This window comes from Benincasa hispida, chromosome 7, assembly GCF_027475165.1.
Source record: "Benincasa hispida cultivar pf3 chromosome 7, pf3_genome.v1.1, whole genome shotgun sequence".
NCBI classification, from domain to species: domain Eukaryota; kingdom Viridiplantae; phylum Streptophyta; class Magnoliopsida; order Cucurbitales; family Cucurbitaceae; genus Benincasa; species Benincasa hispida.
This window is the reverse complement of record NC_143484.1, coordinates 11,741,513-11,767,997: the sequence shown is the minus strand read 5'-3', so window position 1 is coordinate 11,767,997 and position 26,485 is coordinate 11,741,513. Positions and strand designations below refer to the sequence as shown.

Below are 26,485 nucleotides of genomic sequence, written 5' to 3'. Positions count from 1 at the left end.
ATTTTCAGCTTTTCAAATTCAAATTGATTTTTCATGTGCTTAAACAAATTTGTCTTCTGGTAATCTCAGGTTCTTCTAAGTGATTCCTTTAGAGCATCATTCCAGGAAGTGGTCTCGATCAACCAAAAGAAGTCAATTATTGTCCTTTTGCTGAGGCTTTCCTGTGGCTGGCGCCCAGAAACTAACGTCTCCAATCCCAAATGTTCTGACATAATAAAATGTGTTAAAGTTGAAGGTCTATTCATCATATACTCGTTGGATATTGAGAAGGATTCAAAGTACAAACAAGTTCTAAAGATATGGGATATCAAACCTTTGACGGATGTAAAAGGACTAGTTGATTGCCTTTCCAACATACATGAGCTGTATACTGATGACTTTCTAAATCTTTGTAAAACAAAGTCTTATAAAGGGTACATCCATATCTTTGCATTGAAATGTAAACAATGAGAAAATTGTTGTCCGTTCAAATATTTACTTACCAATTGGATAATGTTGGCCTCACGCAATTTTCTTTTATGCGGCTCCAGGGATCTTGAGCTTCCAATCACATGGAGTGCTTCTCATGATATTGTTGTATATAAGGATCACATGAAAGCTGAGCTCGATGCGATTTTAAGTTTGCAAGCTGACAGTGATGACACTAAGAATATAACTCTGAAGAAGAATTTGCTGCAGATGAAGTTTCAATCTTTATCCTATCAAAAGGCGAAGCACTTGCTTTCGAGCCATGATAGTAAAGAATTGGATCTCCCTTGTCAAGTGGAAGATGAACAATTGGAGATAATTCTTTGTCCTACCAGTGCCTTCTTAATGGGAAGGCCTAGTTATGGAAAAACTGCAGCTTTAACAATAAAGCTGTTTATGAGAGAACAACAGCAGCAGATCCATCCCGAGGGGTGTAGTGAAGTAACGAGACAAAATGCAGAAGTATGTTGCAGAAATGAGGGTGGTGAGGAATGTAAAAGGATTGGTAGGACTGTCCTGCGACAGCTTTTCATCACAGTCACTCTTAAACAATGCCTTGCTGTAAAGGAGCACCTTTCGTACTTGAAAAGGTTTGTGACAAACTTCTGGTACTTGGCTAAGAGTCGTACCTTCCGTGAAAAATGCATTAGATTCTGTTTGGTACATTACTATCATACTTCTTATATATATGTATATACATATTTATTTATCGAATTACCATTTGTAAGGATTACAAATACACTAGATTTACACCAACGCCTATGGAACTCCCCATTATCTACTACTAAGTGTTTATTTGTTTAAATAAGGTTAAGTAATTGGCTTTCTACTACAACAAACTAGAAAGATGATTACTAGCTAGCTTCATGGAATAAGAACATTTTCTTCAGATCATTATGAGATATTCTTTCATTGCCAAATAGTAAATACTGTATTGGTCGAGGAGTTTGTATCTTCCCCCTTCTTTGTAGTTATTTCACCATAAAGAATGATCTCATATTGTTTCTGGAGCTGTCACAAATTATGTTTTTGACGAATTCTTATTTTACCTTCACTGAATCATGCTTTATGTGTTAAGCCATAATTGAAGATTGCTTCAATATGCAGAATTTCCAATGGTGGGAACATTTTAGAAGAGAACCAAAGTTTTAATAAAGTTGACGTGCTGGATATGGATGATGCTCAAGATCTCTTGGATGTTCCAAACAGCTTTGATGGCATTCCATTCAACTCATATCCTCTTGTGATAACATTTCGAAAGTTTTTGATGATGCTTGATAGAACTGTGGGAGATTCATTCTTGTTTAGATTCCAGAAACAGTGGAAACTTAGTTGTGGCAAGGCCAGAGATCCATTATCAACTGCTGTCTATAAATTTATAGGATCAAAAGAAGTAACCATTAAAAGGTTTGCTTCATCTTACTGGTCTTATTTCGGTGACCATCTAACCAACAAGCTCGATGCTGTTGTGGTTTTCAATGAAATCATTTCCCAGATAAAAGGTGGAATAGGAGCAAAGGAAGCTCTTGGTGGTAGACTTAGTAAGGTAGACTATACTGGACTTGCAAAGGGTCAGTCCGCATTAAGCAGGAAGCAAAGAGAAAGAATTTATGATATATTTTTAGATTATGAAAAGATGAAGAATGAAAAAAGGGAATATGATTTGGCTGATATAGTCATTGATCTCCATCATCGGTTGAAAGGTTTTCAATATATGGGTGACCGAATGGATTTTGTGTATGTGGATGAAGTACAAGCTCTTACTATGATGGACATTGCTCTTTTGAAATACCTGTGTGGAAATGTCAGTTCAGGCTTTGTTTTTTCAAGTAATACAGCTCAAACTATTGCAAAGGGTATTGATTTCAGGTTCCAAGATATAAGATTTTTGTTCTACAAGGAATTCATGTCAAGAGTGAAAACTGATGAAAAAGACGATGCAGGGTTTTTGAAAATCCCTGACATTCTTCATATGAATCAGAATTGTTGTACACAACCTAAAATTCTCCAATTAGCTAATAGTGTTACAGATCTTCTTTTTCGTTTCTTTCCTTGGTGTGTTGATATACTGTGCCCTGAAACGAGCGAAATGAGTCCAGCTAATTTTGAAGCTCCAATTCTTATTGAAAATGGGAAAGGTCAAAATATGATGACGGTATTATTTGAAGGGACAGGAAATATACCTGCAGATACTCATGATGTTGGAGCAAAACAGGTCATCCTGGTTCGTGACGAACATGGCAGGAATGAGATCTCTAATCTTGTAGGGAATCAAGCCATTGTCCTTACAATTATGGAGTGTCAGTCCTTGGAGTTTCAGGTGAATATTGTTCTTATTTTGAATTCTAATAAATTTAATAAGAATCACTGACACTCCTAGCCATTCTTTTGATTTTTGAAAGGATACTATATCTGGCTTCAAATAGTTGTCTCAAATTTGGAGGAATCTGCTCCATATAAGTGTCATAGGCAAGCTTTGTTTTCACTATGGTCAATCAATTGGGCAAGATAAATGGGACAGGGAATCTGCTCATGTTTGTTTCTATCAAAAAAGATAAATGGGACAGAGATTGGAGGCACTTTATTAATTATTGAGGCAGTTACATTTTTAATTTTCATAATCTAAACGATCATTCTAACCATTTTTTAGAATAGAATGTATGTCTTACAAAATTTAACTTCGAACATTCTGTCACATCTATATATTGAAGTTTATTTTGTTAGACCTCCAGTGATTCATACATACAAGAGGAAGGGCAGAAAAGGGGTTTTACCAAGCATATTACAGGAAGTGGAATGCAAAATTTGGTTAGGGGAGGGGACCACTAATTTTACCATAAAAGGGATTTTTGGGAGGGCTATATTTGGTGAAAGCTGAGTGAGCTTTTATAGGAGAGTTTCCCAGCCCTCTTGAATTGGCTGGTTGGCTTGTTTTCTTTTCCTGCAAGTTACTTTCATTGTTGTCTCTTGCTTAGAGTTCTTATTTCCTTTCTAAGACTTGTATTCAGCTATTTCCTTGTCCTTTTAATAGATATACTATTTGGGGCATTCTGTTCTGGTTATTTTTGCATTGCTTGTTGGGTATTTCTGAGTGCAGGTGGACCGGATACCTAACATATTTTTTCTCTCTCCTTTTCATTTTAGGATGTTCTGTTGTACAATTTTTTCACCTCATCACCTCTGGGACATCAGTGGAGAGTCATTTATCAATACATGATTGAGCAAGACATGCTCGAAATTGCTTACAATTCTCCAAACTTCAATCAACCAGTACGTATGGACTTATGTTGGGAATTAAAGCTACTCCATATAGCAATTACACGTTGTAGGCAAAGGTTATGGATTTATGAAGACAACCAGGAGTTTCCCAATCCGATGGTTGATTACTGGAAAAAATTATGTTATATTCAAATCAAGACATTGGATTACTCGATCGTACAAGCAATGAAGGCCCAAAGCACAAAAGAGGAGTGGAGCTCACTGGGGCTTGAGGTACGTTCACTTTTTCCAGTTTGCATGATTAAATAATGTTGAGTACTGATAACAAGTACCCTCTTGATTATTCTAATAGTTAGTAATACCCTTCATATGGAATCTAGGTACTTGTTATAAAACCCCTGAGAATAGGATCTAAAAATCTTGCTAACTATCAAGACCCAGTAAAACTCAACCTGAAAATGAATATGAAAATCAATTCGAGGAAATTAAAAACTGGAATCCGAATACCTTGTGGTCTAATATATGGAGGCAAGGAAGGTTCCTCATTTGAGATTCGAATCAGTCTACAAACATGATTGACCAAGTAAGCTTGAATGATACCTACAATACATAGTTGTAAACAAACAAACACTTGGCTTAAAGCTTCAAAGAAGCAATTTTCATTACATCTCAGAGCTAACTTGAAAAGGCATGTGGGATTGTGAGACAGAGGCTTGGAAGTTCGAAGAAAATGACCAGGAGATATACCTCACACATGTGGAGGTAAAGTAGTTTGGGGATTTGTTGAGGTGGCTGAAGGATGCTGGTTTTAACGGGAGGAAGATGTTAGGTATCTACTCCACCTGCAAACAGGAAAACCCAGCAAGAACTGATAGAAGCAGGAGGGAACACACTCTGATTTACTATTATAAACGAAATAGTGATTTCTATAAAACATACAATAGAGCAGCGAATAGTCAACTCAAAATAACAAGAGAATGATAATGAAAATAACAAGAAAAGAGAACATTCAACAACACTACAGCACATTCGAGAGAGCTGGAAATCCTCTCTTACACTTCAGCTTTCAACCAAATCCTCCACCCCTCTCACTGAGGCCTGAAACCCCTACAAAAACCCTGGTTGGTCCCCACCTGGAACTAACCAACTTTTTGTCGTCCTCCTACCCAAATGTACCTTTTGAATTTCCTCTATTACCCCTTCGAGTGTAAGTATATCAAATTGGGGGCCTACAGAGGACAAATTGCTTTTTGCTTTGGCAGGGCGAAGCTTCAGCCTCAGGAATTCTGGAAACAGTATGGTTAAGGAGTCACATATTCCCTGGGCTATTGGTCTCTCAATGAAGTATAATGACACAAATGTTATGTGGAAATGGGTTGAAAGCTGCTAATCCAAAGATAAAATGATTTGGATAAGGCTGTCGAAGCATTAATTTGGGCTATTTGGTTGTAAAGAAATTGACAGTGTAAAATAAAAAATCAAGTGAACAAGGCAAGTTTTGGGGTCGTTTTTGTGTTGTTTTAGTTTTTGTTTCCTATAATTTGAAGATACAGTACAGTAAAAGAGAAATGATAGCTTGGGGTTTGTGGAAAGTTGAACGTTGGGAGTATTGGCATCTCAGGAATGTTGGTAAATTCTTGTATGTTGAAATTTCCATTTTTTTCATTACTTGTTTTTTTCTTTCTTATGTATTTTTGAACGAGCGACAATCTTTCATTAATAAATGAAAAGATATAATCGTTGAAAGACATAACCTCCTAAAGGGAGAAAAGAAAAAACAATAGCCTATCAAAAATAAGAATAGGCAAAGCAGCAGCCTCCAAAGGGAATCAAACAAAACAACAAACATACCATCAACAAAACTAATCTGTAACAAAATCAAAACCCAGAGAACACGCTCAACAAACTAAAAGAACAAAACAAAAAGAACCAACAAAAGATCTAGTCCCGAACAGCCAAGGATAACCAAACAAAAACAACAATCCAGCTGCTCTAAAAGCTTTCTGCTGCCCAGAAAAGAAGCCTTTCAACCATGAAGCTAAACATGCTTTAGGCGAAAAAGAAGCGCCATGCAGAAAGAAACCACCAAAACCTATCCATCCATGAGGCTGAAATCAAGGCGGAAATGGAAACAAACTCAACCCATGAAGACCAAAACCAAAGAAGAAGAACCAGCATAAACATCTAGCCAAAAGGAAGATCCACAGCCGATCAGCCGAAAACTTTTGAGAACCCAAAAACTTTAAATAGAGATTCAAAGATAGGAATCTAGGTTTTTAATCTCTTAAATCTCAAGGCAGCAATCCTTTAGCAAGATGAAGAATTTTTATCTTCAAACAAATTCTTTGAAAGGGTTAGATTCTTTAGCAACTTCAGTTGAAATCTTATCTTGATCAATGAAAATTGGAATCTTAATCTCAATCTCACTTCTAATACTCACCATGGAATCCTCATGTGTCTCGACTTCATAATCCGAAAAATCTGCCTTGTTGATTGTCCCATTTGTTGAATTAATAACTTCCTTTGAAAGATGATTATCAACAAAAGTAGGAGATGAATTGATGACCAAAGGAAGAGAGCTGGCTCAAAAAACTCCTCATTTTGAGTACTGTTCCACCGAAAGGGAACCTAAAGGACCCCATAATTGAGTGGATTTTTGCTCAAGGAAATCATGATTATGGACTTTTGCATGTATTGTAACGGATAAGGAAGCATTTAAAGAGGCTGAAGACTTTTTCCTAGTATAATAAGCAGTATCCAATAACTGATTATTTTATGTCTCAACTTATTGGATTAATTTATATGAATGTGGAAATATTTTTAGCTGTGTCAAACTTTTCCATAGATTCTGCCCTTATTTCTGTTGCAAGCACTTTTCTTTTCATCTTTGATGCTTACTTCTTATACGTTATGGCAGTTATTTTCTGAGGGTGTTTATGGGGCAGCATCTTTGTGCTTTGAAAGAGCTGAAGACGGACTTAGAAGAGAATGGGCCAGGGCTGCTTCTCTTTGTGCAACTGCTGGCATATTGGATGGTTCAAATCCTCAAATGGCTTGTAATGCCCTTCGGGAAGCTGCTGAAATTTATATTTCTATGGATCGTGCTGAGGCTGCTGCTAAGTGCTTCATTGAGTTAAAAGAATACAAATCAGCAGGTACGCAACTTCAATCTTGTTTAAAGTTAAGACTGTTCAAAGGATCATAATTAGGAATCCAATAGGACTTAGACAGCAAGGAAAGGATAACATGATAATCAGTGAGATAGTTTGTTTGAGAATATTTATTAAAGATAGAGGGACAGAGCATTAGGAGAAGGAAGCCCCTTTTGGTGATTGTGTAGCTTGAGTTCACCCATTAGGGAAGGCGTTCAACTTCTTCGGACCACTTGAGTATCTCTTTGCTAATGCCATTGGCATTACTGATGTTCTTTCACAGTTTGCGTTATAACAAAAAATTTCAATAAGAAAACTACAAAATGAAAATGTTTATGATATTTCTCTATCTTATTGTAAATTCTTCTCATTCTGTTGTGATTACATACTATAGTCTTACATCTCTTATTACGCATTAGAATTACTTCCTGTAGTCTTCATAAGATCCTTTTCTTTTTTAATTTCATACCATCAATGAAATTTAGGTCGATCGTTTCTCATAAAAAATTTCTTTATTATGCACTGTCCTTACGAGTTTCAAGAAATTAACTTTTGTATATAATTCCTTATGTTAGTTGATAAGATATTAAATTTGCTTTCACCCGTTAACTTAAACTTTTGGATCAATTGGTGATTTAAGATGGTATTAGAGTAGGTGGTCCAGGAGGTCCTATGTTCAAACCCTGCAATATTGTTTTAATGTAGCCTAAATGCTAAATGGAGAGAGATCTCCAAGAATCGAATCAAAATCTTTATTTTTAATCAAAAGTTGTTTAATACAAGAGGTTAGAGGGGGACTCTCTATTTATAGAGAATTAGAAGAATCCTAAAAGGATAACTAAAAAGAAACTAAAAACTAATTGGGTAACTAAAATGTAATTAATCGAGGATTAACCAAGATAAATTTGATTTCGCCAAATTATCCCAACCATATTACATCATATTACATCATATTCTATCCCTCCCAAAAGAAACTCGTTCTCGAGTTTTTTTTTTTTTGTCAAAAAATGGAATGAAAATAGTGGATGAGTCATTCTTGCAAGGTTGCTTCTTTTGATGATTGCAAAATACTCCTACTGAAAATTGCCTTTTAAAGTCATGAATATGCCAAAGCTTTCAAATAGTGATTCCTCCAAAGATGCTGAAAATTGGCATAAAAGAACTTGGAAATTAATATCCTCTTCCTTGAAAAACACAAAGCAAAATTGATAAACTAGTGTAGTCCAGTATCCTCAGGTCACTTCTTTAAAATAGATGGATTGGGCCTGATCGATTAAAGAAAAAACCTTTGCTTGCAAATCTTCCATCATTGACTTCCTTGTGTGTTTCTGTAACAAATTTGGTTTTTCCTCCACACAATGAATCAATTGCAAACGATACATTTTTCTCAATTTTCTCCATAGATTTTTCATTCAAAACTGGTTGAACAAGCCTTGATTTTGAAATGGTTTTACTGACTTCATCTCTATAGAGAATTTCTTCTTCGTTCTCAACATCTCCATCTTTGATTTTCAAATTTTCAATCCATTGTTCTTCCTCTATGATTCTAATCGTGCAACCTCTATGTCAGCCCCTTCAATTTTTTCTTCTTCCAACGTAACTTTTTCCTCAAACATTTTACTTTCTTTTTTAGACTTGTTTTCCACTGATTTTTCTTCGCCTATTATGGCCTTCACACTTGAGTTCCATATCTCAACCTGTTTGCTTTCAATTATTTCATACACAAGTCTCAAATCTTTTGGTCTTTCTTTTTTGTTTGTTTCTAGAATATTTTTGTTGAAATTAGGGTTTTGTACTCTAGGGACATTTTTGTCTTTTTCATTGTACCATAGGGTTTCCCTTTTTCCTATTTAAGCTCGTGGTCTGTTGTATTTCTCTGTATCAATCTTCTAATAAGAATCCTTTTATCCCGTGGTTTTTTCTCCTTGTTTAGGGTTTTCCACGTAAAATCTTGGTGTGCTTTTCTTCTTTCTCGACTCTGTTTTTCATCATGGTATTAGAGCATGGAGACGAAACCCTAGCCACCATTGAGGAAAATTCAATAGGAGAATCCCAAACCAATAACCCAGATATAACCAGTATTATCCAAAAAGCCATTGACAGATATTTTCAATCTCTTCTTCCCCACTTTTGTGAAGATCACCCAACCCATTCCGACCAGATCTGGACCGACCAGCCAGCAGCTCAGCCGCCGCCGCCCTACCACTTGCCGGCCGGTTCTTTCGAAGAAGGAACGACCAGCTGCCAAACCCAGCAGCGACCGACGACCTATCGCGATTCGATTCTGTCGCGTCCAGACGAAGACTAACGAATCTGCCTGGTCGAACGATGCCACGATCTGTCCGGTCGCTCTCAGATAGAGCTGAACGACGCTGGCCAGTCGAGATCGGTGATGCCTAGTGCTTTTCCATGCGAGATCGGCGCTGCCCAGTGGTTCCCACCTGTTACCGTCGCATCCGGTCTTCTTCTCTTAGCCACTGCCGCACCAAAAGGTCGATGGAAGATGTGTAGGTGTTTCTCAGCCGAATATGAGCAATCGAATGGGGCAGTTTTTGCCGATCATGGGTGAGTTTGGAGGGGGAGATTCTTCATCATACCACCAGGACCAAGGGAGTATAATCCAAGATCAAGTTACCCAGTTGTAGTTGCAGATTAAACGACAGAACGAGATGTTCCAGTAGTAGCTAGCTGCTATTGGGGAAACCCTGGAATCGACATCCAAGATCCAACCAGATCTAAACCCATATCCTGAAAACTCGGTAACTTCGTTCCTTACTTACCCCTCAAATTTATGTTCTGGAGCTATAGACAATTCTTCTAGCTTTATTATAGGAGAGAAGTTGAATGGTGATAATTACTTTTCTTGGTCCCAATCTATTAAAATGGCCCTTGAGGGCCGTCACAAATTTGGATACCTGACAGGTGAAATACCAAAACCAAGGATCGGTGATCCCCAAGAGCGAATTTGGAAAGGAGAGGATTCTTTGTTGAGATCGATTTTGATTGGAAGTATGGAACCTCAGGTTGTGATATTTGGGAGGTAGCCCAAAAACTCTACTCCAGGAGACAAAATGCCTCTCGTTTATATACCCTACGAAGCAGGTCTATGAATGTAAACAGGGAACAATGGACGTTACTGCTTACTTTAACAAGCTATCTCTCTTGTGGCAAGAGATGAATTTGTGTCGTGAAATGATTTGGAATTGTTCTTGTGGAGGAGTGTTACATTATTAGTCTGAGGAAACGGACCGCTTGTATGACTTTCTTGCAGGACTCAACTCTAAATTTGATACAGTGCGAAGTCGTATATTGGGGCCTAGATCTATACCATCCCTAATGGAAGTTTGTTCTGATGTTCGCCTGGAGGAAGATAGGTCGAGGGCCATGAACAGTACACCTGTAACACCAACAGATTCCGCTGCTTTCAAAACATCTGGCCCTATCCAAGATAAACAGAACAGTAAGCCGCCCCAGTGTGTGAACATTGCAAGAAACCCTGGCACACGAAAGATCAGTGCTGGAAGCTTCATGGCCGACCGCCAAATGTTAAGAAACGACAGCCAAGTTGGGCTCTTGTTGGTGAATCTGTTACTGGAGATACTCAGCCTCAGAATCAGGAAACCACTCAGAGCACTACTACTACAGTTGGAGTAAGTGCCATCGCTCAATCAGGTACTTTTCACTCCTTTGGACTTGTGAGTATAACTGGTAATAAACCATGGATATTAGATTCAGGAGCCACAGACCACTTAATTGGTTCCTCTAATCAATTTTTGTCTTATCAACCCGGTGCATGAAATGAAAGGATCATAATTGCAGATGGGTCCTTTGCCCCCGTTGCTAGAAAAGGACGGGTGTCGCCCTTTACTGGCTTAATCCTCCAAGATGTGTTATATGTACCAAAAGTGTCTTACAATCTGTTATCTATTAGTAAAATTACAAGGGATTTGAAGTGTCGTGTTATCTTCTCACCTGATGCTGTTGTTTTTCAGGATCTGAACTCAGGGATGACGATTGGCATTGCCCGGCATGACAGGGGACTCTATTTCCTTACTGAAAAAGCCTCCTTTAGGATATGTGATAGGACTAGTTTGTTTTCTTCCCATTTTTCTGTTTCTGAAACTGATTTATGTTATGGCATTATCGCCTAGGCCATCCTAATTTCCAGTATATGAATTATTTGTTTCCTCATCTTTTTCACAATATTAATATTTCTAAGTTGAAATGCGATGTGTGTGTCCAAGCCAAACAACTTGTATTTCTTTCTCTTCTCAGCCTTATAAGCCCTCTAAACCATTCACCCTGTTTCATAGCGATGTTTGGGGTCCATCACCTGTTACTACCATAACTGGGAAGCGTTGGTTTGTAACCTTTATTGACGATCATACTAGACTAACCTGGGTCTTCCTTCTGACAGACAAATCAGAAGTTACTTCGGTTTTCCAACAATTTTACAATTCTATAGAAACCCAGTTCGACGCCAAAATTGCTATTCTCCGGAGTGGTAATGGTCGAGAGTACCTTAATAATGCCTTACGAGAATTCCTAGTCTCAAAAGGGGTTGTCCATCAGAGTTCCTGTGCGTACACCCCTCAACAAAATGGAGTGGCCGAACGGAAAAACCGTCACTTAGTTGAAGTTACCCGATCTCTTATGTTGTCAACTTCCCTTCCTTCTTATTTATGGGGTGATGCTATCTTGACAGCAACCCATCTAATAAATCGCATGCCATCCTGGGTCCTAAAATTCCAAACCCCCTTAGATTTCTTCAAAGAATCTTACCCAAATACCAGACTTCTTTCTGATGTACCCCTTCGTGTCTTTGGCTGTGTGGTGCTCGTCCATACATACGACCCTAACCGTACCAAGTTTACCCCTCGGGCACAAAAGTGTGCTTTGTGGGGTATCCTCTACATCAGCGTGGGTACGAGTGTTATCATCCCTCTTCCAGAAAATACTTTGTCTCTATGGATGTGACATTCTTTGAAGATTATCCATTCTTTCCCAATGGTTCTCTTCAGGGGGAGCATACTAGTGAAGAAACCAATTGTGGGGTCCCAGTCTTTCTGCCTTACCTAAACCTGAACCCATCCTTGATGTCAGTATCAGTACCAATGCATCTATCCTCCCGACCAAACAAGTCTCTTGGATCACATACTATAAGAATAATCTCAGGAAGGAAATAGCTCCACTTATTATCTCTCCGGCTCCAGTCCATGAGTTTGAACAAAGATCAGTTCCAAGTACTAATAGTTTTATCCCTGATCATGATAGTAAATGTGATAAAACTGATGCTTGTGTTAAAAATGTTGAAAGCAAAAGTAGGGAAGACAATGACAGCAAAGATGTTATTGAGGTCGATGATGGTGCAAAGACAGATGATTGTGTGACTCTTGAGAACATGGTAGAATCTGGAAAAGAAATGTCTTTTACTCCTGCTGAAAAAACCATTGAAAGTGGGAAAATAACAGAACCGGAGGGTGAGTGCAGTATGTCAGAAGAAAGTAAAGACAGAGATGAATCCCTTGATCTTCCGATTGCCCTAAGGAAAGGTACTAGATCATGTACAAAATATCCGTTGCAGAGTTACTTGTCCTATAATAATCTATCTCCTGAGTTCAAGGCCCTCACTACAAATCAGACATAGTGGTGATACCAAACAGTGTACACACTGCTTTGGAAAGTCCTGAATGGAAAGCCGCAATCATGGAAGAAATGAGAGCTCTCGAGAAAAATCATACATGGGATCAAGTCAATCTTTCAAGTGGGCATAAAGCAGTTCGGATGTAAATGGGTGTTCACGATAAAGTATAGACCCGATCGAACAGTTGACAGATACAAAGCCAGATTAGTTGCCAGGGGATTTACTCAGACTTTCAGGGTTGATTATTTCGAGACTTTTTCGCCAGTTGCAAAGCTAAACACAGTTCGGGTTCTCCTTTCTGTTGCAATTAATAAGGATTGGCCTCTTCACCAGCTTGATGTGAAGAATGCCTTTCTTAACGGAGAGTTGGAGGAAGAAGTCTATATGAGTCCTCCCTCAGGATTCGAGAAACAGTTTAATCATCGAGTTTGCAGATTAAGAAAGTCCTTATATGGGTTAAAACAGTCACCAAGGGCTTGGTTTGGTAGGTTTACTATGTTTGTAAAGTCGCAAGGATATAAACAGGGTCATTCTTATCACACTCTTTTTACGAAAAGGTCAGTATCCGGGAAAATTGCAGTTTTTATTGTTTATGTTGATGACATTGTTATTTCAGGCGATGATACCTTAGAGATTGACCGATTGAAGGAAAACATGGCCGAGGAATTCGAAATCAAGGACCTTGGAAAACTAAGATACTTCCTTGGAATGAAATAGCTCGATCAAAAGAAGGAATTTCAGTTTCCTAACGGAAGTATACTTTGGACTTGCTTAAGGAAACAGGTATGACAGGTTGCAAACCAGTTGATATTCCTATAGAAGCAAATGCAAAGTTAAGTAATATGAGTAAAGGTGTTTCAGTTAGCAAAGAAAGATATCAACGACTTGTTGGGAAATTAATATATCTCTTTCATACTAGACCCGACATCTCTTATGCAGTAAGTATGGTAAGTCAGTTCATGCAGTCTCCATATGAAGAACACATGAGGGTAGTGGAGTGTATTTTGAGATATCTGAAAACCTCTCTAGGGAAAGGCTTGATGTTCAGGAAAACTGAAAGGCGATGCATCGAAGCTTATATCGATGCTGATTGGGCAGGATCTATAGTAGACAGAAAATCAACATCAGGGTATTGTACCTTTGTGTGGGGTAACCTTGTTACATGGAGAAGCAAAAAACAAGGTGTTGTTGCCAGAAGTAATGCCGAGGCAGAATACAGGACCATGAGTCTGGGAATCTGTAAAGAGATTTGATTTGAAAAGGTTTTGAAAAACCTGGATCAAAAGCATACCGGTCCAATGAAACCCTACTGTGATAATAAAGCTGCAATAAGCATAGCAAATGACCCTGTTCAACATGACAGAACAAAGCATGTGGAGATTGATCGGCATTTCATCAAGGAAAGACTTGATAGTGGCAACATTTGTGTTCCTTATATTCCTTCCAATCAACAGATTCCTGATGTCCTGACAAAGGGATTGTCCAGACAGCTGCTTGACGCATGTGTGAGTAAGTTGGGTCTTATTGACATCTACGCCCCAACTCGAGGGGGAGTGTTGAAATTAGGGTTTTGTACTCTAGGGGCATTTTTGTCTTTTTCATTGTACCCTAGGGTTTCCCTTTTTCCTATTTAAGCTGGTGGTCTGTTGTATTTCTCTGTATCAGTCTTCTAATAAGAATCCTTTTATCCCGTGTTTTTTCTCCCTGATTAGGGTTTTCCACGTAAAATCTTGGTGTACTTTTCTTCTTTCTCTACTCTGTTTTTCATCAATTTTCACATGTTGTTTGGTTGAATTCTTGATCTTCTTGAGTGCTTAAATGTAGTTCTTTAAGGTTTCTTGGAAAATCTTGAGGAAAATCTTGAGGAATATAACTATGCCTTTCTTGAACTTTCCCCAAAAGATCCCAAATTTCATCCATTCCCTTGCGAAAATCCTTCTGATAGATGTTTTTATTTGAATATTTCGGTTTTTTTGAAAATGTTTAAACCTCCAAATTGGCAGTGGGATGATTTTTGGGTGTTCTTTGATCATAATATCTTCTTCTTCGAGCCATATTCAAGTTTTCATGATGCTCTACAAAGCCTTCATCCGAAGATTCTGAATCTTCCATCAAATATCTCAGGAATTGACCTCCAAAATCTCTTCCCAAGTGTTGGTTTTCAGTAATTCTAATGGGATGATTAAAATGTTGGTTTCTTGATGGAAAATTTTTAATTATTCCTTGAGGTTTATGAAGTCTTGCCAGTTGGTTTCTTGAAAAGCGGGTTTGATTGGATCATTGAGCCTTTTGTTGATATTTTCACCTTTGTATTCCATCCCAAACTGCCTTAGAAATGTTATCGGAGTCACTAGAATCGCTAGAGTCAAATTTCTATTGTGGATAATGATATGTTCTTCGAGAAAATAGGGCATGGGTAAAATTAATGTGGGAATTCTTCTTTTAAATTACTTGAATCAAAATTTCAGCACTGTTTTTGGAAGTGAAATTAATTTTCTTGCCCATACCAATTGTTGTATTTTTTCCTTGACACCTTCTTTGGCCGGTAATAGTCCATTCTTGCAAAATCTTGAGAACTCTTTAGTTTCTTCCTGGAATTTCAAGGGTTCCCCTAATCAGATGTGTGCTGTTTTTGACAACTAGCACAACTCACAAAGCTCCCTCCTGTGATCGCGTCGCCAAGAGTTTCCCAGTCTTCCTGTGGCAGCAATCAATCTTGGCCCAAATGGCCGCTCTGATACCAATTTGATGTAGCCTAAATGCTAAACGGAGAGAAATCTCCATGAATCAAATCAAAATCTTAGTTGCCTAATACAATAGGGGGACTCTGTATTTATAGAGTATAAGAATCCTAAAAGGATAACTAAAGGGAAACTAAAAACTAATTGGGTAACTAAAATGTAATTAATCAAGGATTAACCAAGATTAATTTGAATTTAACAAATTATTCCAATCATATTACATCATGTTTCCTCCCCAGTTAATATTGATTTCCACTTGTTGGGTCTTCTATATTTCAACCCACAAGTGAGGAGTGTTAGATGGTATGATATTAAATTTTCCTTCACCCATCAAGTTAAGCTTTGATTTAAGAACAAGAAATGGATAATACAAATTAATTTACTTTGTCTTACCTCCATTGTGGTTTCCTTAAATGGGCCTCATTTTCATAGTATTCTGCTGTTGCATAAATATGTATTTGTTATCCATCCTTTTTATTTGCACCTCTTCTTTATTGTTAAATTATTACTATTTATTTATTTATTTTCTTTTCATTTCTCTTTCTTTTAAACATATTAACGTGTTCCTTTTGTAGTGGAAACGCCCATCTTAATTTATCTTGTTAATATGTCCCAACTATTGATGCAGCTAATATGTATCTAACAAAATGTGGAGAAGCAAAATTAGAAGATGCTGGTGATTGTTATATGTTGGCTGAATGCTACGAATTAGCTGCTGGGGCATATTCAAGGGGTAGATGCTTCTTAAAGTTCTTGAATGTCTGCACTGTTGCAAATCTTTTTGACATGGGGTTGCAAGTGATGTGCAGCTGGAGGAACTGTAATGATGATGATCCGATTGTGAAATGTGAAGATATCAAAGAGGTCTGGCATTTATTTCTGAAGAAAGGTGCCCTTCACTATCACCAACTTCAAGATTTTCGTTTCATGATGAAATTTGTTGAAACCTTCGACTCCATGGATGAAAAATGTTCATTCCTCAGGACTTTAGGTATCTCTGAGAAAATATTGTTGCTGGAGAAAGATGTAGAAGAGTCTTTAAATATCATGATGAAGAAAGGGGGCATTTCACTTGAGATTGATCGTTTAGAGAAGGCTGGAAATTTCAAGGATGCATCATCACTCATATTGCTACATGTGTTCTTCAGTTCTTTGTGGGGATGTGCAAAAAAAGGTTGGCCACTTCAGTTATTTAAGCGAAAGGAGAAACTTTTAACCAGAGCTAAGATACTGGCAATGAATGTGTCAAACAGCTTCTATGACTATGTTACTGCTGAAGCCAATATCTTATCAAATCAGACAAGGACACTGTTTGAGATGGAGCAGAGTTGGAGTTCCTCCCACAGGCATGGAAATCTCAGAGGTGAAATTCTGTCTGCTTGGAGAATCCTTGATGCTCATCTTTCTTCCAGTGCCCCCAAATATATATGGGAAATTGAAGTAGCGACAACTTTAAGAGAACATGTGGAGCAAACAATTTCCGTAAACCAGGTTTCAGTTCAGACACTGGTTTACTTTTGGAACTTCTGGAAAGAAAATGTCATGAGGATATTAGAGTATCTGCAACTTCCTGAAAGCCAAATCATCGGTGATTATGCAAGCTATGAACAATTCTGTCTAGATTACTTGGGTGTAAGGAAGCAGTTAAATTATGGGAACAGTATTTACCATTTAGTTGACCCTGAAGCTGAATGGGCAAGGACAGTATCTTTTGAAGGCGACGAAAATTTTGTTACCATCAATTCTCAAGAGTTTGTTGCAGCTGCACAGAGTTATTGGTTTTCAGTAATATCTTCTGTTGGGTTGAAGGTTTTATCCAAATTAAAAGATCTTCATATGCTCTCCGTGAGGAGTTCTCTCTCATTTTATTTTCAAGCTTTCACTGCCATTCATATTTTTGAAATGGCAAAGTTCCTCACAGAAAACGATTATATCAAGTCATCCATTGATTACAAAAAGCAGAGAATAATCTTGGACTTGGGGCATCTTTCCATCCAGTTTTTAAGACTGCACCAGACTCCAAATGTAGATCTGGCCAATGAAATTGAAGCTGTACATGACAATTCACAATCTTATCTCATGAGTTGTGCGCTCCATTTTCATAAAATACAAGATAGCAGCACGATGTTAAAGTTTGTCAGGGACTTCTATTCTATGGATTCAAAACGTTCATTCTTGAAGTCTTTCAACTACTTCAATGAACTCTTGTCTCTAGAAATGGAAGCACAAAACTTTTCAGAGGCTCTGGCTATCGCAGTGTCACAAGGAAACCTTCTTCTTGAAGTTGATTTGCTAGAGAAGACAGGAAACTATAAAGAGGCATCTTTGCTTCTTATGTTCTACATATATTCAAACTCGTTATGGACTTCTGGAAGCAAAGGTTGGCCATTAAAGGAGTTCAAGCACAAGCAGAAATTATTAGAGAAAACCATATCCATTGCAAAACGTGACTCAGAATCATTTTATGACATGATTTCTGTAGAGGCTAATATCTTATCATGCAAAGTAAGTGGCTTGGATGAGATGGAACAGAGTCTAACTGCTTCAGAGGGCCATAAAAATTTCAGAGGTATAATTCTTTCCATTTGGAAGATTTTAGATGCTCATCTTAATCTCAACGTGTCCATTTACATGTGGGAAGATGTGATAGAGAATGATCTACAAAGGCATTCAAAAGAAACAATCTCCAAAGGTCATGTGTCTTTTGAAACACTGGTTTACTTCTGGAATCTTTGGAAGGATAGTCTCATTGGCGTACTAAATTATCTATGCTCTACTGACATCGATGATGTCAATGGTTACAGTGACAGTGAACAGGCTTTTTGTTTGTCTCACTTTGGTGTAAGGAGGCAATACAATAATCAAGATGCACTCTACTTTTTGCTCAATCCTGGTGCTGATTGGGCGAAAGAAGTGGTTAATGGGTCCATGCACAAGAATGGTGGTTTAATTAGCATTGCTGCTTGCCAGTTTACATCTGCTGGCTGGAGATATTGGAGTTCAGAAGTGCTGTCAGTTGGAATTAAGGTCTTGGAAAAGTTAAAGGCCCTTTATTCTTTCTCTGCCACTGCCTCTAACGCCTCTGAATTGTGTCAAAGTATGATAGCCATTAATTTCTGTGAAGTTGAAAATTTTCTCAAGAATTCACAGTTTCTAAAATGTGCCAGTGGAACATTTTTGCAAAATTTTACCACTGTTAGGCTGCAGTTCGTCCTGTGCTGCAAACGACATCTGGGTGAAGGTAGTTTAGTCGGTAATATTCAAGAGCTGGAAGATTTGAAGCGTACGTTTTTAAGAAAATGTGCACTTCACTATCATAGGCTTCAAGACAAAAGAAAAATGATGAAATATGTTAAAGCATTCCATTCCATGGATTCAAAACGTTTATTTTTGAAGTCTTTGGGCTGCTTTGATGAGCTTTTATCATTGGAAGAAATATCAGGACATTTTGTGGAGGCTGCTGTGATTGCAAGGCTGAAAGGAGATCTTCTGCTCGAAGTTGATTTATTAGAGAAGGCTGGCAAACTTGAAGAAGCTGTGGAACTGATCCTCTTCTATGTTCTCGCCAGCTCTCTATGGACAACCCAAAGCAAAGGATGGCCCTTGAAGCAGTTCAAACAAAAGGAGGAACTTCTATCAAAAGCAAAATCAATTGCAAGCCTCAATTCTGATGTATTCCACAAAAATGTTTGTTTAGAGACCGATATATTATCTGATGGAATATATAGCTTGTTAGATATGAAACATCACTTGAGCAGTGCCCGGGAAAATGGGAACGTCTGTGGTGAGATATTATCCGCTCGACGAATTCTTGATGCTCACCTTTGTTCAAACCTCTCATCATATGACTGGGAAGATAACATAGTGAGCAATCCCTTGAGACATGTAGAGAATAAAATCTCTCAGAGCCAGATTTCCATTGAAACCCTTTCCTACTTTTGGAACCTCTGGAAGGATAATATCGTAGGCATAATTAACTATCTCGAGTCTCTTGGTACCAAGAATGTTGACAACTTCATACTTTATGAGGGGTTTTGTTTGAAATACTTGGGTGTGAGGAAGCAGCTTAACCATCAGAACACTTATCAGTTGTTATTTACTGATGCTGATTGGATAATGCATATTAACCTTCAATCTGTTGAGACAAACGGAGAACTGATGAGCATTGATGTTCAACAATTCGCTCTTGCTGCTAGGAGTTATTGGAGCACCGAGTTACTTTCTGTTGGTATGAAAGTTTTGGCACTTTTAAGCAGCATCCACAGGTTCTCTGTCATGCATTCCTTTTCCAAATTTCGTCAAAGTTCTGCTGCCATTGGTATTGTTGAGATTGCAAACTTTCTGTTATCATCCAACCTTGCCAAATTGCCTGATGATGACAAACAATTGCAAGACTATCTTGAGTCATATGCTGACCATTTCTTTGATAATGTGTTTGGTGCTTGTTGGACTGATCCAATGACTGAAAATATGATTACTTTAAGAGAATCTGGACTTTCTAGGAGTGTCACTGAAGCATTCATATTGAAAACAATTGATTCAAAGGGTCAGTTATCATATGAAAAAATTGGAAAGGTGGTGATGGCACTTTTAGGTTCTGGGAAGCTAACTTCTGGATTGTATGATAAGATTGCTGGAAGATGCAATGTGAAATTACATTGGAAGGCAGTAATTGATGCATTCAAAAGAAACGTGATAGCTTCACAAACTTCAGAAAATTCAGTGTCTGGAAAAGTCGTTGAGGCTTCTGGAGGAGGTGATCTGATCAATCAGTTGCACGAGGCTTTGATGCTTACTTTTGTTAACTGGAAGAAAGAGTTTGATTATATGTCACCTAATTGTTTCTTGTATATAGTCGAGCGTCAATTTGTCTTGGTATCAATGTCTCAAGGATGCTTCTATACCACGAGATCTTCATTCATTGAGTGGCTCATATGGGAGGAGTGGTCTGCCAGGCAAGGACAAAGCATAATGAATACTAAAATATCTTCTGAGCACTTATTTGACTCTATAGCAAAAATGGTTCGTGAGCTTCTCTTCAATAACTGTGGTGCAAGGGAATGGATCAAGAGATCCAACATCAACTCAAAGGAATACTATCCCATTTTTCTGTTGCGACTGGTCATTATAATGTGTTTGCTTTCTGCCAATTTGGAGAAGTATCATAACATGCTGTATGATTTTATTCATAAACCTGATATGCATTCACAGTTACCTGAGGCATTCTCTAGTCTCTTTAGGCAAAGAAGGAAGCAGAACCGTCGTTTCCTGAATTATATGGCAGAAGCAGTTTGGAAGATAAGGAATCCTCTAGTCAAAGTTTGTTTTAAAGGTGTTTGCAAGAAACCTGTAGCTCCAGCAGCCATTTCGATTAGAATGACAAAAATTGGCAAGAAGGATGACATATGGAAATTGCTCTTTGCAAAGAATATCATGTATGATCACAATTGTGGGTCTTTTTCTCCTTCTGGCAGCAAAAAATCTGAGTCTATGAATGGTTCAACTTTGTTGAACTCTAAAACCTCACAAGTTCTGCATGGTGCCGACGAGGATGATGACATAGATGCTGTAGCAATCACGATCAAACAGAACTCAAATCTAATGTCTGATTCAATGAACTCAGAAAAACATACTCGTACTGTAAATCCAAAGAGCAGCAAGTCTACTGCCTTAAAGAAGGTAACATCTTCTTATTTATTGCTATCTGCCTTTTTCTCTCTTTCTTTCTTTCTTTTTCCTTTTCTTTTTGTTTTTTTTTTTTTTGCCTTTAAGCGATATCTTTTTCTTAAATATTATTTCAGATAAAGTTGAAGAAAAAAGTTCATTGCATAAATGCTTCGGTGCCCAAAGCTAAACAGACAAGCTCTTTTAACAGAGAGGCTGAACTTTTTCGAGTGAAAAGTATACTTGATGAACTGAAGATGTCTCCTGCAGTCAATATGAGGTGAGCTTCATTCTATAGCTCATCATCATCAAGAGAGGCTTATCTAGTTAGTTTCTTATTGTTCTCCGAATTCATTTCTTTTATGCTATTTTTTTTTTTGGGTAAAAGAAACGTTTCATTGATATAAGGGGGAAAACCCCAAGCAAGGATGTTATAAGAAAGATCCAATTACTAACTAGAAAAGATAAACTGAAGTGTGCAAAATAGTGTGTTAATTTACACCAAGAAAAAGCAGTAGACCAAACAAGTTCTAAAAAACGAGCACTAGAAGAACAAGTGTCACTAGAAAGTCTTCCATTCCTTTTATCCCATAAGCACCAAAGGAACGCACGAATGAAAGCCAGCCAAAGCATTTGCTTAGTACCACCAAAAGGATGACCCACTAAAATAGAGGTCAAAGCATCAGAAATATTATTAGGACAAGTCAAGGACCAACCAAAAGCAGGCAAGAGAAGATTTCAACAATTATTAGCAAAAGGACAATGGAAAAAGAGGTGAACCGGCGATTCAGCATGTTTATGACACATAACACCAATGGGGGAGAGAGAGACATATAAGGCATTCGCCTTTGCAAACGATCAACAGTATTGATGGCACCCCAATTAAGTTCCCAAAGAAAAACTTTAATCCTCTTGTGGTATCCATCCTTCCTAATCGTCGAATAAAGGTCAGTCAAAGCCGAGTCCAAAGCACCCATCAAATCAGCCATAAGAGATTTAACAGTAAAGCCCATAGAAGGATCAAGAGGCCACAACCAAGCATCAGGGGAAGAACGTAAGCGTACAAATGCAAGGAGATGGGATAAAGAAGCCCATTCAACAATCTCTAACTCAGTAAGATTACGACGAAAATTCAAATTTCAAGCAGATGTAGAAGAGATCCATGCATTAGCAACAATAACCTCAGGTTGTACAAGACAAAAGAGTCTGGGATAAGTATTAACAAGGACACCACAACTAAGCCAAGAGTCAAACCAGAAAGACGTAGAAGAACCATCACCAACACATCGACAAATCCAATTGGCAATTAGATTAGCAAAAGTACTAATGTACCGCCAAGGAGCTCTGGAAGAACCATCAGAAATAGGCGAGGGCCAAACACAATCAATAGAATAGTATTTAGCAACAATGAGTTTCCTCCGTAAAGCATCACGCTCAGAAAGGAATCGCCATGTCCATTTTGCAAGAAGTGCAGAGTTTTGATATTAAAATTACCAATGCCAAGACCACCCAATAATCGAGGACGCTGAGAAATCTCCCAATTCACATTATGTAAGCCTCCTTTACCTCGAGAACCCTCCCAAAAAAAATCTCTAATCAATTTATCGAGGCGACCAATAATAGAAGAGGAGGCCTAAAACAAAGACAAGTAATATGTTGGAAGGCTAGATAGAGTGGCTTGAATGAGAGGATGACGATCCCCTTTTGATATATAAGCATACTTCCAATTATGGAGCTTGTGCTGTATTCTCTCAACCATGGGCTGCTAGAACGAAACAGTCTTAGAATTGCCCCCCCAAAGGAAGTCCTAGATAAGATGCAGGCCTGGAATCTTTTTTGCAACCAAAGGAACACAACAACCAATCAAAATCAGAGTCTGAAATAGGACTTCCAAGGAGCTCACTCTTAGCAAGGTTGATTTTAAGCCCCGAAGTACATTAAAAAATGTGGACAATATCAACAAGTTCTTTAAAGTAGATCTGTCAGTAGTAGAAAAGAGTAAAGTGTCATCAGCAAACTGTAAATGGGTCAAAGAGAAAGCCGAGTGGCCAATAGGATGAGTAACAATAAGACCCAACGTGGAGCTGTGGTCAAGAAGACGACTCAAACAATCAGCAACAAGAATAAATAAGAAAGGAGAAAGAGGGTCCCTTGTCTTATTCCGCGTGTGAGGACGATCCTACCACGGGGGCGACTGTTAACCATGATGGAATAATTTGCACTAGTTATGCATCCTCTGATCCAAGTGCGCCAACGACTACCAAACCCTTTGATTTGAAGGATAGAATCAAGAAAATCCCAATCAACCGTATCAAAGACTTTCTCAAGATCCAGTTTCAAGACAACCCCTAGTTTATTTCTCTTATTCCATTCATCAATTAGCTCATTAGCCATCAAAGAAGCATCAAGAATCCCTAAAAAGGTTGACTCAAGATCAGTTATTGACTATAGACCTATAAGCCTTATCCCATGCGCCTACAAAATTATTGCTCGTGTTTTATCCAATCGTCTAAAGAAGGTTCTTCCCTTTACCATTGCTGCCAATCAGCTTGCTTTTGTGGAGAACAGACAGATTCTTGATGCTTCTTTGATGGCTAATTCACACTAGTTATGGATCCTCTGATCCAAGTGCGCCAACGACTACCAAACCCTCGTAGAAGTGTTTTTTCATCTCTTTTTGTTTAACTAAATTGAAGTTTTGGAAGAAGACTGAACAAATAAAGATAAAAGAATTATAGTGGTCTGTGAAGAGTTCTTTTTGTAATTATTTGTTAGACCTTAGTTTGTTAGATTGGAGACCCTTTTAACTCTAGGGTGCTTCCTTTAGTGAGTTTAGTTTTTTTATATGCCCCTTTCAATTTTTTTTTCCTCAATGAAGTTGGTATTTTATAAAAATTTAAACCCCAAAAAGAAAAAAATTATGGTGACAAATGAAACAGAAAAAAAAAGAGTATGGGTTATTCTGCATGTTTCAATACTATTCTAGTTCTCTTTGGGTTCTATCGCAATGACAAAAGGAATAAACTTAGTGATATAAGGCCCGATTGAGAATTACAACACTCCCCCTGATCCATTCAATGAAATATGTGGCTTCTTATAAAAAGAAAAAAAGAAAAAAGAAACAACAGCTAAACAGTTTATGATTGTAAACGCCAAGTTTAGCCAATGATATGAAAATAAATTATAAAAACATTGCTCGTTGCTTGGATTTGTCAGGTTTTAATCTGTACGAAACAAATGAGATCCTTCGTAAGAGATTGGTGATTGGTTGTTTAAATCAAGTGAACTTGTCAACTAGCAGCAGCATTTTGTGGCCTTTCATCTAATATATTCTGCCATTCGGGGTGTTTTGCTTGAAAATTTCTCTTAAATATAATCAATTTCCAGTTCATTAGGATATTATTACGGATGCTCGGAATCTGATATATGTATTTCATGTTTTTACCTGTTATTTTCAGTGATCCTGAACTTGTTACAACTATTAAAGAGCTGTCAAGAAAGTTGGAGAGCGGAAGACAAGAGAAAAACACTTCAAACATGGTTGGGAATTCAAGCCAGAGCACCAAGCTTTCATCTGCTTCCAGAAGGAAGAGGAGAACAAGAAAACGGATGGACAAAGAGAATGAGAAGATGAGTGTTGACAATAAGATGCCGAAAGCTTCACAAGTGTTGAATTTTCAGCCCAAGTTTGAGTCGGAAACAGCATCTCATATGAATACTAAGGATAAGAAGATAAGTGCTAAAGCGTCTTCACAAGGGTTGCAGTTTCAACCTAAGCTCAAGTCTGTGCATAAGGAAACCACATCTCAAAATGATATGAAGACTGAGGATAAGATGAAAGTTGCTGGTAACATGTTAACAGCTAAACTTTCACAAGGGTTGAAGTTTCAACCTAAGATCGATTTGGTATGGAAGGAACCATCATCCCAAAATGATACAATGATGAAGGATAAGATGAAAGTGGCTGATAACATGTCTAGATCTAAAGGATCTTCACAAGGATTGCAGTTTCAATATGAGGTCAAGTTGAAAACTGTATCGCAAAATGTTATGAAGACAAAGGAAAAGATAAAAGTTGGCAATAAGATGTCAACAGCCAAAGGGTCTTCAGATGGATTGCAGGTTCAAGCAAAGCTTGAGCCATTGTGCAAGGAGAAAGCATCTCAAAATGATCCGAAGATGGGGGATAAGATGAAAGTTTCCCATGTCGATTCTGTGTCAACAGCTAAAGCCTCTTCAAACAAGTTGCAATTTAAGCCAAAGCTTATGTATTCTAAAAAGGAAATTGCAGCCCAAAATGTTGTGAAGACTGAGAAAGAGACAATGAACATTGTCAACAAAAAGGCAGAGTCTGCACAGAAGTTGCAATGTAAGCAGAGTCTCAAACATGTACCAAAAGAAACAACAAGCTGGAGCAATGTGGAAATGAAGAAAGATAAGCAGAAAATCTCCAATAACTTTTCAGAAGCTAAAGAGCCATCACAGCAGTTGCAACTTGAACAGAAAAAGCTAAAAAAGAAGGATGTGAAAGCTGAGAAGGGTAAACAGAAAGTAGAAGATCACAAGTCCACAGCCAAGCACACTGAGAAAAACTAAAAGAGAAAATGGTATGAAATACCACGTTCAAGAGCATTTATATAGAGGATTTCTGTAGAATTAGATGAGATAGGGGCCTCCAAAGCATGGGATAATGTGCATTAATCGACCAGTTTTAAACTCTCTGATTCCGTTACTTGTTCTTGTATATACTCATGTACATATATATGTACTTTGATTCTATAATATAATGCATATAGGCCATTTAGCTTTGATACTGACCATGTAAACACTTGAGCTTGAGGCTTGAACATTTCTTGGTTGTGGGCATTTCCAACAGTGTTAAATGTGGCATTTCACTTATGTTGGGGTTGGCCTCTAGAATTGGTTATCAGGTCTCACTTGATCTCTCTACCCATAATACTCTTTCAATCAGTGTGTTCATAATGCATTCTCCCTTGGATGTGTATAAGATCCTACTACTATTGTGGATGGGGAACGTTTTACTTCATCCATCCCATCTCGTAGGTCGTTTTTCGTTTTATTTTGTTTCCCTTCTTTTAGTTCTAGTTTTTGCTTGGCAATTTTAGTTTATTGGGGATCCTACTACTATTGGGGATCCTAATTTTTACAATTGAAATTTAAGGGTATAATTGCAACTATCAATATGATGGTTTTTTGTAATCTGCCCTAAAAAGTAATACAACTTAAGTCTAGGAAACATGTATCTTTCTCCCTAGAATGTTTAATTGCTATTGGATGAGATATTTCAAAATTAATACAATCATACCCTCCTTTGAAATTCAAACCCTTTTTTAAAAAACTGAATTTCAAACCTTTTTCTGACTCTTGGAAAAAAAAAAAAAATCAAATCTTTAAAATGCTTTCCTCTGCCAAAGACAAAGTAGTTCAAAAAGTTGACTTTTTTTTCCTTTCTTTTTATTGCCTTTGCAGCCCACTCAAATGAATCCATCCATCACACTTTTTTTTCCCTTTTAAAAACAAAACATATTTATTTTTTTTTTCCATTTTAAAATCCAAGGAAACTTTGGACTTTTATT

General features: G+C 37.7%; 1 protein-coding gene across 2 annotated transcripts in view; it reads left to right on the top strand.

Moving 5' to 3' along the window:
• LOC120069278 (uncharacterized) overlaps positions 1-25,787 on the top strand; it is a 31,444-nt gene extending 5,657 nt beyond the window's left edge. For both annotated transcript variants that reach the window (XM_039020996.2, XM_039020997.2), the window contains 8 exons: positions 70-413; positions 531-1,058; positions 1,576-2,788; positions 3,613-3,960; positions 6,605-6,842; positions 15,853-20,903; positions 21,026-21,168; positions 24,347-25,787. In XM_039020996.2, coding sequence (XP_038876924.2) covers positions 70-413; positions 531-1,058; positions 1,576-2,788; positions 3,613-3,960; positions 6,605-6,842; positions 15,853-20,903; positions 21,026-21,168; positions 24,347-25,484 — 9,003 coding nt within the window. In that variant the 3' untranslated portion in view covers positions 25,485-25,787. The remainder of the gene's footprint in view (positions 1-69; positions 414-530; positions 1,059-1,575; positions 2,789-3,612; positions 3,961-6,604; positions 6,843-15,852; positions 20,904-21,025; positions 21,169-24,346) is intronic.
• The last annotated feature ends 698 nt before the right edge of the window (positions 25,788-26,485 follow it).